Genomic DNA, 18,847 nt, shown 5'->3' with positions numbered 1-18,847 from the left:
ATGTGCTCATGTACCAGCACTGGGGTGACTGATTCATGAGGCTGGCTGACATCATCTGGCTGACTCATTCTGTCTACCTGATTGCTTAGTGCCACTTCTGTGGCAGATGCTGTCTGGTGGGTGTTAACATACAATACAGAGATCTTTTCTCCCTTTTCCACTTCATCTCCACTCCCATATGGCCACCCACAGTTCTGTGTCCTAGACCTCCTTGTTCTAATCTCTCAATATATTTCTCTCAAAGCCTCTGGCAAATCAGCCAAGCCATTCGCCATCAGTGAATATATATTCGAATCTGTGGCCACTTCTCTTTCCCCAAAAAGCAGATGGCCAAGGGTATAGCTCACAGCTTTGCCCATTGGGAGCACAGTTTCCAAGACCACTCTGAGTGGGACCATGGTGCAGCCGCTGTCCATTTCTGTCTTCCACCCACATACCAAGGCAACCTATTTGTGAAGCAAGCTCAGACTTTCTCTTCCTTCATCCACTGATTGAATAAAGGACTCCCCTTAGTGAGCTGAGGGAGGCAGTAGCAACAAGGTGGATGACATGGACATCTGGCTTACCTGCTCAGGCAGCTTGCTTGTTTTTGCTTGGGCTCAATCCTGGCTGCTGGACCCGTCTGACTGTATTACTTGGCAGGTCTGGCAAGATCTAGCTTATAATGGACACTTATGCGTACACGGTTATTTGGTACCTCATGGTCAAGTAGCTGTGTATCAGAGCCCAATATTACACCAAGATTTGTTTCTCAAAAGGCATGTAATTCTATGCTGCAGATGGCATGGCCTTGCTCCAAAGCCCCAGGGGCCTCTCGCTCGAGCTTCTCTTAAGCTCTACACTGTATCTTTTTCCACTGTTGACACCTCCAGTGTCACAGGATCTGATGGATCGTATGGCCTGAGTGGCAGGACTGCTTGCATCACAACCTGGAGCTGCTGCCGAGCACTTGGAGTCAACACAGTCTGTCAGGGGCTATCTGTGCTCTCCCCCTGACAAATGATGGTTTCGCATTGCCTGCAAGCTGCCAGGTGACTCAGCTCCAGAATAGCATTAGAGTCTTTGTTGTTTGACGTCTCTGGCCCACTGTTTTAGGTTGGGTTCTCTGGAAACAGGTTTGGAAGCAGAAATTTGCATGCAGGAAGCTCATTGCAGAGTGCCTTTGGAATCAACACCTGTAAGGAGGACAGGGTTGGGCAGACAGAGAAGTTGGTCCACCATGCAGTTGCTTCAGAGGCCTAAGCTGGTCCTAGGGGGAGCTCTGGGGCTGGTAATGGTCCTTCAGAGTCAGCCTGTATTTAGGTAAACAGGCGGCCTTTGTACTCAGACCAAATATAAGCCATGCGCTGCCCGAAGGAGGTATAACCTTGGCTAAGGCAGTTCCCTGTAGCAAAGACAGTTCCCAGTTGGACACAGCCATGAGCTGTCAACAACTGAGATTCAGGGAGCATTGGCCCTGAAGAGAAGATCTGAGCAGAGTACCCACTATACTTAATGGTGAAAAATAAAAAGGTTTGAAAAACAGTGATATACTTTGTACTTGTCATCATTTTATTTTTTAAAAATACACATATCTAAAAAAGATTCTCTCCTAGCACTTGTGAGGAGTCATTGTCAGCAATGGAGGGCGTGTGTGTGTGTGTGTGTGTGTGTGTGTGTATGAGAGAGAGAGAGAGAGGAGAGAGAGAGAGAGAGAGAGAGAGAGAGAGAGAGAGAGAGAGAGAGAGGGAGAGGGAGAGAGAGAAATAACTGTGTTACTGTGTTTGAGGTCTTTTGGTATGTCATTCAAGGCACAAGGGCCTGTTGCATTGTGTGTATGTGTTAGAGACCCTGATTGTGTGCATGTCGATGACCTCAGGAGTGACTTCTCCTCTTGTCTCACTTCTATTAAAAAATTGGGGACAAGCTTCTGTCTGTGGAGAAGCTTATCAAGTAGGAAATCCTGGGCCTGGGGGAAGAGGCCGCTGGAAACTTAGCCCAGCTGGGGATGGGCATATGGACAGTAACATAGCAATTCATGATGTGCCTACTGCTGCTTCTATCCCTCTTTCCTCCTGTGGTTTCCGCTCATCCTCAGTGGAATTTTTCCCCATTCCACCGTTGCCATCTCCAGCTTCTGTGGAACCACCACCAGCCTGCACCCCTCAATCTGCTCCTCCTGTTCCCACCCATGGCTGTTCTGTCCTTCACGGCAGAACAGCCTGAAACAGAACAGCCTGAAGCATCTCTCTGTTCTCTGGCCCGTGGTGAAAGCATCTCTCTGTTCTCTGGTCCTTTCCCAAGGAAGAGTGAATTCACTATGGGCCAGAGAACAGAGATGCTTCAGGCTGTTATCAGCAGATACAGCCACCGAGCCATACCCAGGCACACTTCATCTATCTATACTCTCTAAGGTTCTCTGCCATTATAAACTCCATGCAATTTCAAAGTATGTTGCCATTTACAAAGCACTCCTTATTTTTTTAAGCTTTCCAAAAATATTTATGGTAGTAGTGTGACAAGCAGACTGTACTTTAAGAAATATCTGCTCTCTGGGGTTTCAGGACTTCTTTAAAAATTTGCAGTGTTCTTTGTCATTTATATACCTCCATGAGGAATATTTTATGGTTTATTGTTCCCAAAGCACTGTTTGAGTTTTCAAAGTATTTCAACCATCATAACAATCACTTTATGGTTTCTCTAGAGACACTGCAGGGGCAAAGGGGTCAAAGGACTGGCCTGGGTTCTGTCTTCCTGAGATTTGAGCATTGATGGATGCGCTCTGCTTTTCCTCTACAGGGCGAAATACTTCAAAGGGAAAAAGCTCCATGGAGAAATTGACATTAAAGTAGAACAGGTAAGTTGGGACACGTGGACCTGGGGATCAACTGTCCAGATTGCAAACTGAGTGGTCCTTTTTGTGTGATCTGAATGAATCCCTGACTTCTTCCTTTCCAGGCTGAATTCTCTGATCTCAATCTCGTGGCTCACGCCAATGGTGGGTTCTCTGTGGACATGGAAGTTCTTCGGAATGGGGTGAAGGTGATGAGGTGAGTATAAGAAGGGTATCTTGGTGTTATGGGAGAGGGATAAGGACTCCCTTAGATCTGAGGGAGAATCTTCACCTCTTCACCCATCCTGCTGTGAGCAAGAACGTAGGCATATTACGATGGACAAACTATGGACACAACTTAAGTGTCCATTGATGGACAAATGGATAAAGAAGATGTGAGGTGCGTATACACACACACACACACACACACACACACACACACACACACACACAGAGGAATATTATTTAGCCATGAGAGAGAAGGAAATCCTGCCATTTATGACCACATACTAATGTATAGACCTTGAGGACATTATATTAAGTGAAATAAATGAGAAAGAGAGCCAAGACCGGTTTGACTCAATGGATAGAGCGTCGGCTTGGGGACTGAAGGGTCCCGGGTTCGATTCCAGTCAAGGGCATGTACCTTGGTTGCAGGCATATCCCCGGTGGGGGATGTGCAGGAGGCAGCTGATCAATGTTTCTCTCTCATCAATGTTTCTGGCTCTCTATCCCTCTCCCTTCCTCTCTGTAAAAAATCAATAAAATTTTTTTTAAAAAGAATAGAAATATGGAAACTTGCTCTTTATTGTAAGGGTGGTGGGAAGCTTCTGGGGGGGAGGATCCTCAACACTCCTACCCCTACACCTCAGGTCTCTGAAGCCGGACTTTGTGCTGATTCGTCAGCATGCCTTCAGCATGGCAAGGAATGGAGACCACCGCAGTTTGGTCATCGGGCTGCAGTATGCTGGAATCCCCAGCGTTAACTCTCTGCACTCTGTCTACAACTTCTGTGACAAGCCCTGGGTGGTAAGTGACAAGAAGGGTGTTATTGGCAGAGGGACTATCTCATACATGCATGCGGGAGCTCAAAATCACTGTGATTTGGGGAAACTGAGGGAGTTTGGAAGCTTGGAACCTCCAGTTTGGAAACTTGCTCTTCCAGGCGAAGGACTTGCTGACTTGTCTTTCTTGGCTCTCATAGTTTGCCCAGATGGTTCGACTGCACAAGAAACTGGGGACAGAGGAATTCCCTTTGATCGATCAGACCTTCTACCCCAATCACAAAGAGATGGTGAGTCTGGGGGAAGTAGAGTGGGCAAGAGGGGAAAGCATGCCTACTACAATAGGTGCCAATGGATATGTACCAATGGTACACTATCAGAGAGTATTACTGGGTGGCATGTGCTGTGGAGAGTGAAATTGCTTTGGGAAGGGTTTATTAATACAGTGAATTTACTTATGTGGTTACAAGTGTGATTTGTATCATTGATCCTGTTACGTATAGTATCTATTCTCACCAGTACTAAAAATAGATTTCTAGCCCTAACTGGTTGGCTCAGTGGATGTAGCGTCAGCCTGCTGACTCAAGGGTCCCAGGTTCAATTCTGGTCAAGGGCATGTACCTTGGTTGCGGGCACATACTCATTAGGAGGTGTGCAGGAGGCAGCTGATCTATGTTTCTCTCTCATCAATGTTTCTAACTCTCCCTTTTCCTTCCTTTCTGTAAAAAAAAAATCAATAAAATATTTAAAAATAGATTTCTAATATAAACTGACAGAACTAATATAATGAATCAGATTATATTACATATAGAAATTGTCATTGTTTCTAACATTATCAAATACTCCTCTTGATATAAATGTTGCCAATATTTCAAATTAGGATTGGCAATAAAAATAATCAGTAGCAATGTTATACATTAGATTGTTTACAAATAGTAATTGAATTGTTTTTGCTATTATCATAAAATATAATCATTAATATTACAAATTATTACCAATACTGCAAATTATTGTTATTGATATAAATCATTAATACCAAGGTTATGAATTAAATTATAGTTGCTAATAGAAATTGAATAATTATAACTAGTATCATCAAAGATTATAACTATTATTACATTTATCAATATTACAAATTATGCTCTAATATTAATTATAAGTTCCTGTTTTGAATTATATTATACTTAATGGTAGAAATTGTATTATCATTACTACAACATCAAATACTATAACTAGCATTACAATTTATTACCAATGTCACAAATTTGGATTATCAATACAAGTGATTAGTACCTATGCTGTGAAGTAGGTTATAATTACTAAAATATATTAAACTATTAGCAAAATATTACAAATTATTGGCAATTTACATACTACTTGTGCAGAGCCTTGAGGTCAGTCTGAGATCCTGGGCAGGCACACCGCCTTATGCATACCCGTGCCTTTCTAGATTGCCAGGAAGAGCTTTTCAAAGCCTCCTATGGAGCTCTCATTGCCATCTTTTCTGTTGGGTTTTTGGTCAGCTTGTTTGTTATAACTGTAATCACTGCCTCAAGCACCTGCCGATCGTTTCTAAAAAGCAGCTGCAGGCAAAGATGTTTACACCAGGTAAACTCTGAGTCAGATCAGATAGACAAGTCCTGCGAGTGGAGTTTTCTAGGAAAGTGAAAGTTCAAATACAGTTGTCTGAGAATGGAACCTTGAAGGGACCCCAACCCTGTCTGCCTCCTCCCGGAGTTTCTAGGCTGCTGGTTCACATCAGGATTGCAAGGCTCTTACTGTTCAAGGCTGATGTGGAAGTGGGGCGATGGGAGCAGGGAACGTTCGTATGGACAGAACTTACTGTTCTTCATGAGAGTCAGACATTTTTTAATTGTGATTCACTTTGGGCAATTTTAAAAATTCTGGGAAAATGTAATTTTTATATGTTTTGCCAGTATTCTCATTGCTTCATGGAGGAGAGGATTTTTATAGGCCTCCCACCTTTCCACTGACATCACCTCCAGGCATATCTTATTCTTTCCCAGACTCAGCCAGAGGATAATGGTATTTGGCAGCTACATGTACTCATTACTATGGGAATGTCCTTGCACAGGAAATTGATAGGAAAGTTTATATGGAAATACAAGCATATAATAAAAGCCAGGAAAACCCTGAAGCTGGGAGCAGGGGACCAATTGTACCAGCCTACAAAAAGTCGAATGCTTCTGCCAGCAAATATATATTGTATGAAGCTTTTCTAATTTATTTATTTTTTAAAATATATTTTATTGATTTTTTTCAGGGAGAGGGATAGAGAGCTAGAAACATAGATGAGAGAAAAACATTGATCAGCTGCCTCCTGCACACACCCCACCGGGGATGTGCCTGCAACCAAGGTACATGCCCTTGACTGGAATCAAACCCTTCAGTCCTCAGGCTCTATCCATTGAGCCAAACCGGTCAGGATGAAGCTTTTCTAATTTAAACAGTATAATGCTGACACATGACTAGGCCGACTGAGACTAAAGAAGGAAAAATTAAAAGTCCAGCTACAGATTCATTTGCATATGGAAATTTAGTGGGGGCTGTACAGTGTAATTAATTGGATTTGGCCCTCAGATTTACCAATACTGGCATAGGAGGAATCCAGGACTGGCTAATGAGAGGCAGGTGTTAGTCAATATTCTTAAAATGAAAGGGCTGTTCTTATAGAAATGAGGCGGGGGAGAGATGTTTCAACATAAGGGGGAATATACTGGCAGCTGTTGCAGCAGGAATGTGTCAATCAATAGGGGCTCTATGTATGGGTGGGCTTTATGAATGGAATCAAACAGGAATCAGGAATTGAACTGCAACCCTTTAGTGCGTGGACAACGCCCCACCAACTGAGACACACCGGCTAGAGGAGGAGCTGCCAAACTCTTGCAGACAGATGAGACAATAATGTCACAGCCACAAGGGCCAAACCAGGGCCTGGGCTCTTCCCTTACAGATGTACTCACCAGTGAAGGCTGCCAGTCACCCCTTTTGGTAGCCAGGGTTCAGATTCACCCCATGACATAACCATGTGTACATGTTGACACACAAATTGTTACTGCAAGGATGTCCTCTGTGTAGGGAGGTGACGACTGGGTTCTCCAAATCCAATCCCGCTCTGGGACATTCCTTGGGCCCTGGGGGAACGTCCAGGAATACTAAAGGACAGAGCCACAGAGGATCCAGGGGCCATGCTTGGAGATCCAGAACACCCTGGAGGATAGCTAGGTTCTTATTGGCAGGAGGAGTTCGTGAAAAAGGTATGGGCTGAAGTACTTCGTTGATTCTGATTTTGAAACCTTACCTGTACTTCACTGCTGTCAAAGTTGGTGAGAGAAATGAGGGAAGGAGAGGAAGGATAAGGGGGAGAAGGGGATTTCCAGATCATTCTGTTCATCTTTCCTAGTCCCCAAACAACCACTTTCCAAGGAATCTCCCATGGGCCATGGGGGGGGGGGCAGGGGGTTGGGGAGGAAAGCTGCCCCTTCTCCCAGAGTCCCTGGCTGGGTTATGTGGGGGTGGGAGTCTAGGACCCCTGGGACTTTCCCCATTTACTTCAGTCAGACTCACAGGACAAAACCTAATGGTTGGGACAGGAACACCCACAGGTTTGAATGGGGCATGACATGCTCCCTGGGTGACATCAGGACAATGCCTGAGGTGAGGAAGAGAGCTGTTAGCCAATTGATAGGGCATTTGTCAACTAGGCTGTTGACTGGAGGGATTTGTGAACAGGGGAATTTGCCAGAAGTAGTGATTTTCAGCAGTGGGGAATTTATGAACTGGAGAGCCCTATGCAAATAGGATTTAGAAATTAGTCCAGTAAAATGCTCTAAAGTATTGACTAAAGAGATTATCCAGTAAGCTGTGGTTGATGATGCGGGTTAAATTACTGACACTGCAGATCACCAATGCTAATGCCAATGTACAGAATTATTAGCAATACCTCCAATTTTATGTAAAATTTAAAAGCCAACATTTTACAGCCCTCATCCCCTTGGTATTGGTCCCAGGGTGCTCCCACCAGATCATCAGTGACATGGGCTTGTTCCCAGACACTACACAGAGACACCGCCTGCTGAGTGCTAGGACTTTATTTCACTGTCTTGAAGAGAGCAAGACAGAAGTGGGAAAGGGGGTGAATATTGTGTAGGTTTCAGCTTCTGCCGGGGGCAGGATTCAGGCGTTCTGGGACCGCAGGGACTGCCAGTTGCACAAGCCTGGCTTCTGTGGCAGGCAGGCAAGGGAGCGGCTCTGGAAGCCCTTGTCAGAGCCTGAGAGCAGCTGGTCCGTCCACAAACAGTGATTGTCACTCTGCAGTTTGCAGGGAATAGATGAGCAGGGGTATATCTGGAAGAGGGGAGGGAGGCACATCTCTGAGGACTTCTCGCCTACAGAGCAGAACTTTCTTCTCCTAAGCTTTCAACACTGAGCTGCTCGAGAGACATCATGTCACGCCACCTGGATACAGACTCAAGAAAGGTTCCTCCCATTGGGGGAACAGTCATTGGACTCGGTGAGGTGACAGTACTCCAGAGAAAGGATCAGTTTCTCCGTGGTTGGGGGCAGTTGCAGGGACCAGGCAGATGGGTCTCCTGAGAACTGTTCCATAGGAGAGGGAACAATTGGCAGTACCGGGAACAGCTGGGGAGTGAAGAACTTAAGCATGGGAAGGAGCTGTGGGACTCTCAGATACAGTCACTGAATCACAGGACATTCAGAGACACCAGGGAACAGTCCTGGAACAGTCCAATGGGCAATGTAACTTGCCCTCGTGTGTGTAATTGTCACAGCTGGAGAGCAACCATCATATGTGCTGGGAAGAGTCAGTGAGCTGGGGAACAGCACTTTGGGTTCTTGGAGAACGTTCTAGGAAACCAAGAAACAATCCCAGGGAGGTGGAAGGGGGAAGGTGAGGAACAAACAGCAGGACTACAGAATAGTCACAAGGGAACGTTAGAGGAACAGGAAGCAGCCACAACAGTGAATCCCCAGGTATGAGGCATATGGAGCAAAGCAATCACCGGAATGTCCAGAAGGACAGTCTCAGGTTTAGGAGAAGAGCAGGGAAGATCAGAGACAGCACATGGGGGTTTGGGGAGTAGCCACAGGGAAAAGTAATTAGCCTGACCGAGCAAGAAACAAGCCACGAGTTCAGGAAAGAGCTCAAGAAGACCTTTCCAGGTGGCAGGCAGGGCTCAGACACTTACTGTGCATTCTTTACAACCAGCACTGTAGAGCTTGGTGAAGCCCTGGCGCTGAGCGAAGGTCAGACTGTCCCAGGGGACCACGTAACTGCAGATGGTGATGTGCAGCTGCCCGACCCTCAGATGTCCTGGGGGAGGAGGGAACAACAAGCAGCCCTTGATTGGCTGGGCTCGGGCAGGTGACGCCTGATTTGGCGTCCCTGGAGCACAAACCCGGCTGGGGGCCTTCTGATAGGCCGAAATTGGGGCGGTCCTTATTTCAACTGGGACCCTTCCTTCCGAGCCCTGCCCCTTCATGGTGCTAAGGCCCAGGACCAGGGGGCAGAACCTCACCAGCGATGAGAAACTCCTCGCTGCGGTTCTGAGACTGGTGGGAGTATCCGCAGAGGCTCTCCATGGCTGGGGTGTGGACGAACTGGATGTCAAAGACGTTGAACCCTTTGAATATCTGTGCATGGATGAGGAGGACTCTTACTGACATGATCCTCCCACCCCACACACATAGCATCCCTGAGATCACAGCTAACTTCCTCGCCAACCATGGCCAGAAGCTTTTTTATTTTTACTGGGAGGAAGATGTTAGGAACTCCTGAGGAAGGGGCAGGAGGAATACCTTGGTCGTTTTAATCTCATAACGCTGATAGAAAGTTGTCTCGTTGACTTCTGCTGTCCCTATAAACTTGGCCTTGATGACTGCAGGGAGAAGAGGGGGGAAAAACGAGTCAAATGGACTGCGTGAGCTAATAAAATCAAACAATTACAATAGTCATACTAGCAAAGCACATACTTAAGTAGGGGTTGCTGAATGCCAGATAACCCACTAAGAAATGTACACATTTGTTAGCTGATTTGCCCATATAGCAAGCGCCTGCTTTCTGCCAGGCTCTGCTTTAAGCCTCTTTCATATATTCACCATGTGCTCATTCACTCAATGAATATTTTGGAGTACCAGCTGTGTGTCAGGCACTGTTCTGGGTGTTAGGGACGCAACAGTGAACAAAACATAGAAATCCCTTCCCTTGTGGAGCTCACATGCTAGCCAGGAAGAGACAGACTAAACACAAGCAAAACATAGATTTGTGGAGTGTTGGAGGTATTCCGTATGATGGGCAACTTCAGAACTGGGTAAGGGGGCTCAGGAGTACTAGGGGACAGGGGTTAAGTTTTGGGAAAGTAACATTGGAGGCAGTCACCCATAAGGATACCTGGGGGGAAGGGTGTACCTGGCAGAGGGAACAGCCAGTGCAAAGGCCCTGAGGAGGGACTGGCCTGGAGAAATCAAGGAATTGAGTGAGGATGCCATGTGTCCAAAGTAGAGTCAGGGCAGGGCTGAGTGGAATTGTTCTAGAGGTGAGCGCCATTCTGAACCCCACTGGACTGAGAGGGAAACCAAAACTCAGTATGGGAGCAGAGTCGGGTATACTCACCAACATCAGCGTTGCAGAAGGCCATCTGTGGGTGGTTTGCGCCACAGACGCAGGCCCTGCTAGGGGCTGTCAGATACAGCAACAGCAGGATGCCGGAGGCCAGGGATTCAAAGGTGGCCATGATGGATTCTGGAGGGGTGGAGAAGAGGGGTCAGGGGGCCTCCCACCCAGCAGATCCGATCCGGAGACCTGGGCAGGCCTCTCACCCCACCCTGCCGCACCCCCCAGCAGCATGGACGGGCATTAGTCTGCCACACTTGGGTTAGACGGGTTGGGGAGCCTGGGGATTGTAAGGGGACAGATATTTGAGAGCCCAGAGGATTTTCGGGGGATCGGGAGAGTTTCAGAGTTGTGGAGTCTGAGCCATTTAGGGGACAGGATAAGTGGCGGAGATTATGGGGTTGTGGTGTTTGGGAGAAAAGGAGGCCGGTGGAGTTTGAAGACTTGGGGGAGGGGGTTAGGGTAGAAAGTGGAGGTGTTGGGGTGAGGAATTTGGGGAACTATAGGAATTTGGGAGTTTGGAGTTGTGCCTATTGGAAGAGAGAGGCCGAGAAGGCCTGGGAGTTGAGGGAAGCTGATGAATGTGGAGGAGGTTGGGGCTTAAGGATTTGGAGCAGTTCTTGCGGGGAGTGCTCTAAGAGGGGGGTGCCGGGGCATTCGGGAGCAGAGGAGGTTTGAGGTTTACGGAGTTGAGGACCTAGGAGTCTGGAGTATTGGGGGGGTTTGGGGAGGTTCAGAAGGTTGGGGGTGGGAGACTTGGGGGACAAAGAGGGAATTTAGGTGAGTTGGCCGCTTGCGAGGCATCTGTGATATAAGGGGCTCACGAGCCAGGCGGATTTAGGACGGATATCGGGAGTTTGGAGCAGTTCCAGCCCCCCACATCCCCCCTCTCCCCCTTGACCAGTCCAGGGTCGCGGTGCCTGCCGTTCGGGCTGAGCAGCGAGGTGCTCAGCTGCAGGAAAGCTCTGCCCAGGCCCAGGCCTTGCAGCTGGCTAGCCCCCTACCTACCTCTGATGCAGCCTCTCTAGACGCTGGGTCTGCAGCGATGGGGATGGCGGCAGGGCCTGAGCAGCGGAGGATAAATGTCCACGCAAGGGGCGGGGGCGGGGTGGCTGCGGCAGTCTTGCGGAAACCACAGGCCTCCACGCTTCCTGGATGCATTACTCATCCGCCCACCGTCAGTGGTGGCCAAGGGGCGGGCCGAGGGCTGCCGAAAAAGAGCTTTACCCTCCTCCTCTCCCTCCCCCTAGTCCTCGCCCTGTCATCCCCCTCCCCCATCGCCAAGTCCCATCCCAATCCTAACCAGAGGCCTCAATGGAGTGCTTTGAGTCAGGATTCCCCCAACGCAACTCCGCACAGTCTACCCATTCACCCACGGGTCGCAAACTCCCCACGGCTGAAGCCTGAATTAGTTTATTTTCGTCAATAAACATGTTTTGCACAGATACTGCATACCAAGCACACACAAAAATTCGTCTCTGGTAGACTCAACAAACTAGTGAGGAATGCGGGAGGCAGAGAAGAGACAAGTAGAAGCAGTGGAAGGAGATGAGGCCGGTGAGTGGAGGAGGAATACAGTGTGGAGTAACTGAGGCACAGAGAGATTAAGTGACTTATTCAAGACCACAATAAGTGGCAGAACTGGCATTTGAACTCAAGTGGCCTGGAGCCAGAGCCTGGATCTAAACCCTGCTAAAAAGCACACAGGCAAATAGCATTTATATAGCACCAACTGTGTACCTACCGGTCACTCCGAATAATTTATCTCCCTTAAAGCTCACAATTTTTGCCACAGTATGCATGAAACTAGAGGGTATTATGCTAAGTGAAAGAAGCCAGAAAAACCGAAATACCTTATGATTTCATTTATAGGTGGAATCTAAAACACCAACCGAAAAAAACCCACACACAAAATAAAATAGAAATACACTGAGTGGCCAGATTATTATGATCTCTGAAAGCCTAATAATTTGGCCACCCAGTGTATATCCTATATAATAAAAAGCTAATATGCAAATTGTCCCCTCAACCAGGAGTTCGACCAGCAAGCAGGCCGGCCAACCACCCATGTCCCCTCCCCCTGGCCAGGTTGGCTGGACCCCACCTATGCACAAATTCATGCACTGGACCTCTGATATATATATATTTATACACACACACACACACACACACACATACACTGAGATCATAATAATCTGGCCACTCAGTGTATACTCATAGATACAGAGAAAACTGGTGGTTGCCAGAGGGGGCATGGGATGGGTGAAATAGATGAAGAGGATTAAGAAGTACAAACTTCCAGTTATAAAATACGTAAATAATGGGAATGCACAGGGGAATATAGTCAGTAGTATTGTAATAACTTTGTATGGTGACAGATGCTAACTAGAATTTTCATGGTTATTTCATAATGTATAAAATTATTGAGCCACTATAGTGTACATCTGAAACTAATATATGTCAACTATAGTTCAACTTTTTAAAGATAATAGTTATTTTATTGATTTCAGAGAAGAAAGGAGAAGAGAGAGAGAAACATCAATGATGAGAGAAAATCATTGATCGGCTGCCTCCAGCACGTCCCCCGCTGAGGATGTGCCCTTGGTCGGAATCGAACCCGGGACCCTTCAGTCCACAGGCCAATGCTCTATCCACTGAGCCAAACCAGCTAGGGCTATAATTCATCTTTCAAAAGCTCATAATAAGCCTCTGAGATGGGTACCAGTGTTATTCCCATTTTACAGATGAGGAATAGAGGAACTGAAGGACTTTCACTGGGTCACAGGGCATGGCTGGGATTGGATTTAGGCCAGCTGGCTCCAGGATCTCAATCCGGGCTTAGCAAGCGGGCAGGTGATGGTTAATTAATGAGCCCTGGGATGTGGGGAGTTGAATGGTGGTGAAAGAGGCCAGGGAGTGAGTCAGGAGAAAACTGATACTCTTCCATCCTGCCCTGCCCCTTCCCCATCAACCCCTCCCTGCCCATGCCTCTGGTAGGTGGTGGGGTGAGACAACCGCTGCCTGCCAAATTCCAGATGTTATTTCCATCTTCCTAGGGTCCCGGGAAGGCTGATTAACAGCCTTCGTTGTTCAGGAAGGACAGACCAATAATAATGATGGTCATGATAGCAGTCCCTTGTTGAGCATTTACTGTAGACTGCCTCAAAGTCTTTGTGGAAAGTCTTTTATTCAGTCTCCATTACCCTCTTGTTCATTAAGCCGGATTAACTCAGGGAGATTAGCACAATCAACGGCAACACCATCACCACCACAAAAGCTCCCACCAACACTTAATGAGTCCTTAATGGGTATCAAGCCCTGTTCTAGAATCTTTGTGTAAGTACTTTATCCCTCAGACAGTCCAGATTGCCTCCTTGTTAATGTTGGCTAACCAAGAGATGATAAGCCAATAACAACAACAGTACCCGACACTACTGGAGGATGCAGACTTCCTGTGTGCCAGCTATTGTACTAAGCATTTTTCCCGACATAACTCACAGCATCCCTGTGAGTTAGAGACTGTTCATATACTCATTATGCAGATGAGGAAACTGAGACACCCAAAGCATTGAGTGAGCTGCCCAGGAATGAGAGTGAAGAAATGTCAGTTGGGGAAACAAGAGAGAGAGGGAGGGAGGGACGTAAACCAGGAATCTGGAGAAGCTGATTGTGAAAGTAGGGGAGTGAGAGTGAATGAGACAGGGAGCTGAGTAAGCCAGCGGGGGAGCCAAAGGGAGAAGTGAGGGGAGGGAAAGTCTTGCTGCTGCCCCTTGCTGACTCCGGTTCTGACGCCAGCTCTGTAACTCTGAAACCTGCGTCAGCACAGATTTCTGGTGACTGTCTACATGTGAGGGGTCGTGTGGAACCAGATTGTTGTGCAGGTTTTGAAACTGGTGGGGTTTCATGAAGGGGTGTCCAGGTGTGTGACCATCTGAGGGACTGGGTGGGGGTGGGGACTGCGGGGCTCAACTGGGTGTGCAGAACGGACACCTGGCAATCGCCACCGCACACCAAGGTCTTGGGCCTGAGTGGGCCCCTTTTACAGATCAGGAAACTGAGGCCCAAAGAGGGTTAAGTGACCTGCCAGGGGTCCCACATGGTCTTAAGAAGAGGAAACGTGCCCTAGCTGGTTTGGCTCAGTGGATAAAGTGTTGGCCTGCAGACTAAAGGATCCTGGGTTTGATTCCAGTCAAGGGCACATGCCCAGGTTGCGGGTTCGATCCCCAGTGGGGGGTGTGCAGGAGGCAGCTGATCAATGATTCTCTCTCCTCAGTGATGTTTCTCTCTCTCTCTCTCTCTCTCTCTCTCTCTCTCTCTCTCTCTCTCTCCCACTCTCTCCCTCTCTCTTTCCCTGTCCTTTCCTCTCTGAAATCAATAAAAAATATATTTTTAAAAAAGAAGAGTAAATGCTAAGGTTCAAAGCTAGGGCTCTCCAGAGGATCCCAGAGTGCAGCATTCTTCTTGTATACACATGTGCAGGCACACTTACACGTGTCCACAGGGTTGTGTTCAGTCCCAGGCCCAGAGAAAATAGGAGGGTTTATAAAAAGAGGAGCCTAGAAAATCTGGTGTGTGTGTGTGTGTGTGTGTGTGTGCGCACAGCTCTCTGCTGTGTCTCTGCCCAGGAGAGTTGCCTATGAGCCTTTAGGTGGCATGTGTGTGGTGTGTGTATGGACCTGAGGGTTTTGTGTAGCCCTGTGTGTTTTGTGCTGCTTCTGGGAGTTGTGTGTCTGCCTCTGGAAGGCGGCTCTGGATTGCACATGTCATGGTGAACGTCTCTCCTCCCCTGTGTGAGCTGTGAGTGTGCCTGCTGTTAGGCCACTAACCGCCTCTGCGGTGATTCCCTACGACACTGCCTAGAGGATCCTCTCTGTGCCCCATAATGACGCCAAGCATTTGGGAAATGAGGAAGGTGGGAGTGCAGGGGGGTGGGTAACGCCTGAAGGTCAATCGGTCACCCAGAGCTTGCGGGCTTCCTGTGCCTGTCGGGAACTGAGAACCACTGCCGCCCAGCCGCCCCTCCCAGAATGCCTTCTCTCTACCCTGTGGGGCAGCTGTCTGCGCAGCAGATGGAGGGCGTGGCCCTGCGTGCATCCTACTATAATGGGGCTGGGGTCGCCCAACCTGGTCCCTGGCTCCTGCCCAGGATCTGGGAGGCTTGATGTATGCCTGCACCTGAATGTGTGAGCATGTGAGTGTGTGTGTGTGTGTGTGTGTGTGTGTGTGTGTGTGCACATATGCCCAAGAGTGTTGTCTGTATGCTTAGGAGGGTTGTGGTGTCTCTGGTTGTGTGTATGCCTCTCTGTGTTTACATATGACAGGGTATGTTGTGTCCCTGGATATACTTCTTGTGGGCCCAGGAGTGTGGTGTGGGTTTTAGGGGTTCTGTGAATACCTAGAAGTGTGTGTACCTTTCTCTGTGTAGTGTGGGTCCTTCTGTTTGTTGTCAGTGTGCCTAAGAGTGTTGTGTGTGTCTGTGAGTGTTGACTACATGCCCAACTCTGTTGTGTGTGCTGCTCAGAGCTCTGTGTATCTCTGGATTCTATGGTTGTGCCCTGAGGGTTGTCTTTGTATTACATGGGTAATCTCTCACGATGTGTATGCCCCTCTATATTGTGGGTGATGTGAGGGGGGCTGTGTGTGTGCCTGCCCCACACATGAGCACCAGGCTGGCTGAATGACTGTGGGCATTTCTGCAGTTGGAGGGCAAATGTGCCCGAGAGCTTGTGTTGGTTGCAAGTCTCTCCATCTTGTGGATCTCAACATGCATGGGCACCTCTGGGTTTGGTTGTATAGCTCTGAGCTTGGAGGATTTGTGTGTGTGTGTGTGTGTGTGTGTGTGTGTGTAGGTTGTGTGTGTGTGTGTGTGTGGACAAGGCTTACATACAAGGCCTGGCTGAGGGGTCCAGTTGCTACATGCTCACCACCACACCCCCGTGCACACAGTCACTTCTCCATCATCCAGTTACTGTATAAACTTTCCCTCTTCCAGGAAAGCCCCCCTCCCCCTCTTATCCCATGCATCTGCCTGGGAAAGCAGAGGCGGGAAGTCTGGGTGGGTGGAGGGAGGGACAGGCAGAAAGGGCTCTGGGTTGGATTCTGAGCTCAGGGGTGCGGTGTGATCCCCAGCACTGTCTGCTTATCTCTGACCTGCCTCTTCTGGGAAATGGCCCCAAATATGTGGCTCCTGCCGGATGGCTCTCCTCAATACCACCCCCACCCCAGGCAATCAGCCCTCCTGCCCTGACCATGCTCTGCCTTTCCACCCCACCAGCTCAGCAGCACAACATACCCTGTGGTTGTGAAGATGGGGCATGCGCACTCCGGGATGGGCAAGGTGAGTCCCCAGGTTAGGTGTGTCCCTGTGTGTTCCTAAGTGTATGTAGATGTACATTGGGTATTCAGTGCACGCCACTAATTTTGTGTAATTGTGTGTCCTTGGATGTTTACCTATTTGTATCTTTCCCCTCACATTTGTAGATTTTGTTGATCCCCTTTTCTGTCATGCACTCAGCCAGTTTATGTGTCCTGTTATTTTGTTAGTATATCTGTGTATATGCATGTCTCTGTGTTAAACACACACTGTGTAATAGTTTATGTTCAAGGGTCTTGGGGTCCTGTGTGCTTTCCATCCCTCTGATTTTGTCTCTGTGTATGTAGAAAGCAGACTTGTGATTTTTATGTTGGTGTGTGTCCGTGCGTCTGTTCATTTATTGTTTATACCATTGATTTTGTGTCTGTATAGATATACTGTATATATACACAATTTTGCTACAGCTTTAATGAGATAAAATTCACATTTACAACGTAACCATATAAGGTGACAATTCAATCATTTTTAGTATGTTCAGAGAGTGATATACACCCAACTACATGTCTGTGCATACATGTAAAAGCCAGGAGGCCCAGAATTATGCATGCATCAAGTGCCTTGGTATGTCCACCGAATTTTTTGTGTACTCAGCTCACCTGTGCCACTTGTGTGCACACCCCCCGCCCTGAGGCACCCCCACTGCTGCCCCGTCCGGCCAAGGCCCTGACCCCCAGCCCACCCACAGGTCAAGGTGGAAAACCAGCACGACTTCCAGGACATCGCAAGCGTCGTAGCGCTGACCAAGACGTATGCCACTGCTGAGCCCTTCATTGACGCCAAGTATGATGTTCGCGTCCAGAAGATTGGGCAGAACTACAAGGCCTACATGTGAGTGGAGAAATAGAAGCCCTGGTCTCCTGCTCTGCCCCGGGCAGCTCAGGTCCCCCTGAGACTCTCTCCTCTCTCCTGTCTCCCAGGAGGACATCAGTGTCAGGAAACTGGAAGACCAACACGGGCTCTGCCATGCTCGAGCAGATCGCCATGTCTGACAGGTGGGTGGCCTGAACTCAGCGGGGAGGGGAGGGAGGGAAGGGAGGACTGTGGCTGCTCCAGGCAGGCACTGACAGGCTCTCTCACCCGACGTGTTGCCAGGTACAAGCTGTGGGTGGACACGTGCTCAGAGATTTTTGGGGGACTGGACATCTGCGCAGTGGAAGCGCTGCATGGCAAGGACGGAAGGGATCACATCATTGAGGTGGGAGCACCCAGAGGTTGGTGGGGGCACGGAGGGAGGAGCGGGCACAGGGGAGCACCAAGCCATACACCATGAAGCACTCCCAGGCCCAGAAAGCCCTCAATGAATGGCAAAAGGTTTAGTAAACCATGAAGTGCCTTTTGAACTGGGACACCCTGGCAAATGGCACAGCTGCTTTGTAAACCTGGACATCCTTAGTGACCAGCAAAAGGCTTGTTAAATTATACTGCTCTGTGAATTGAGCCCCGGTAGTGAATGGCAAGGCACTTAATGATCTTGAAAGTGTTCAGTTGTAAACAAAAAGGAACTGTAAAGAGTACTGATAAGAAATCATTCTGTAAACTGTCAGTCAAGTACCTTATAAATGAGGACGTGCTTGGTGAACAGGAAAGTGTTCATAAAAACGATCAGAAAGGAGCTCTGTAAACGGGGAAGATCTTGTGAGTGAAACAAAGGACTCTCACAATCCTGAAGTGCTTAGTAAACAGCGACACTTCGTACGTGATAACGCAGTTTGTAAAAATTGGTGCCATTTGCAAAGCACTTCCTGAATTCGAAAAGCTTTGTGAACCGCAAAGTAAGACACAAAGTTCCGTGTGAAGGACAGAGCTCCGAGCACACTCTAACGCACGGATGGGCAAGTGCTTTCTGGAAAGGGCCAGACAATGCCCATTTTAGGCTTTGAGGGCCATAGAGTAACTATGAGTTACAGCTGAGGAGGTTGAAGCTACTTCACTGCAAAAGCCAAACCAGTTTTGGCCACATCACCTTTTTATTTATTTATTTATTTATTTATTTATTTTTTAAAATA

The 18,847-nt window shown here is 48.1% G+C and overlaps 2 protein-coding genes across 3 annotated transcripts in view; one reads left to right on the top strand and one right to left on the bottom strand.

The window, feature by feature from the left end:
- SYN1 (synapsin I) overlaps positions 1–18,847 on the top strand; it is a 28,838-nt gene that overhangs the window by 6,337 nt on the left and 3,654 nt on the right. For both annotated transcript variants that reach the window (XM_084870583.1, XM_084870582.1), the window contains exons 2-9: positions 2,779–2,836; positions 2,938–3,029; positions 3,685–3,841; positions 4,017–4,106; positions 16,743–16,805; positions 17,527–17,669; positions 17,759–17,833; positions 17,934–18,036. In XM_084870583.1, the coding sequence (XP_084726709.1) occupies positions 2,779–2,836; positions 2,938–3,029; positions 3,685–3,841; positions 4,017–4,106; positions 16,743–16,805; positions 17,527–17,669; positions 17,759–17,833; positions 17,934–18,036 (781 nt within the window). The remainder of the gene's footprint in view (positions 1–2,778; positions 2,837–2,937; positions 3,030–3,684; positions 3,842–4,016; positions 4,107–16,742; positions 16,806–17,526; positions 17,670–17,758; positions 17,834–17,933; positions 18,037–18,847) is intronic.
- On the bottom strand, positions 7,914–11,642 carry TIMP1 (TIMP metallopeptidase inhibitor 1). Its single transcript, XM_084870688.1, has 6 exons — positions 11,477–11,642; positions 10,469–10,597; positions 9,655–9,734; positions 9,375–9,489; positions 9,045–9,169; positions 7,914–8,184 (listed from the first exon to the last, which is right to left on the bottom strand). The coding sequence occupies exons 2-6, from the start codon at positions 10,587–10,589 to the stop codon at positions 8,014–8,016; spliced, it is 612 nt and encodes a 203-aa protein (XP_084726814.1). The 5' UTR covers positions 10,590–10,597; positions 11,477–11,642; the 3' UTR covers positions 7,914–8,013.

Source organism: Pipistrellus hanaki, assembly GCF_964339955.1.
Source record: "Pipistrellus hanaki genome assembly, chromosome: X".
In the NCBI taxonomy this organism is placed as follows: domain Eukaryota; kingdom Metazoa; phylum Chordata; class Mammalia; order Chiroptera; family Vespertilionidae; genus Pipistrellus; species Pipistrellus hanaki.
The sequence above is the reverse complement of the archived record's forward strand: the minus strand, read 5'-3'. Positions and strand labels throughout refer to the sequence as shown.

What these genes read in the sequence shown, in the direction of transcription:
- TIMP1 (XM_084870688.1), bottom strand. Translation starts at nt 10,589, where the DNA reads ATGGCCACCTTTGAATCCCTGGCCTCCGGCATCCTGCTGTTGCTGTAT. An exon ending in CTTCTGCAACGCTGATGTTG is followed by an intron (nt 9,735 to 10,468) that starts GTGAGTATACCC and finishes TTCTCCCTGCAG; the next exon opens with TCATCAAGGCCAAGTTTATA. An exon ending in CGAGGAGTTTCTCATCGCTG is followed by an intron (nt 9,170 to 9,374) that starts GTGAGGTTCTGC and finishes CTCCTCCCCCAG; the next exon opens with GACATCTGAGGGTCGGGCAG.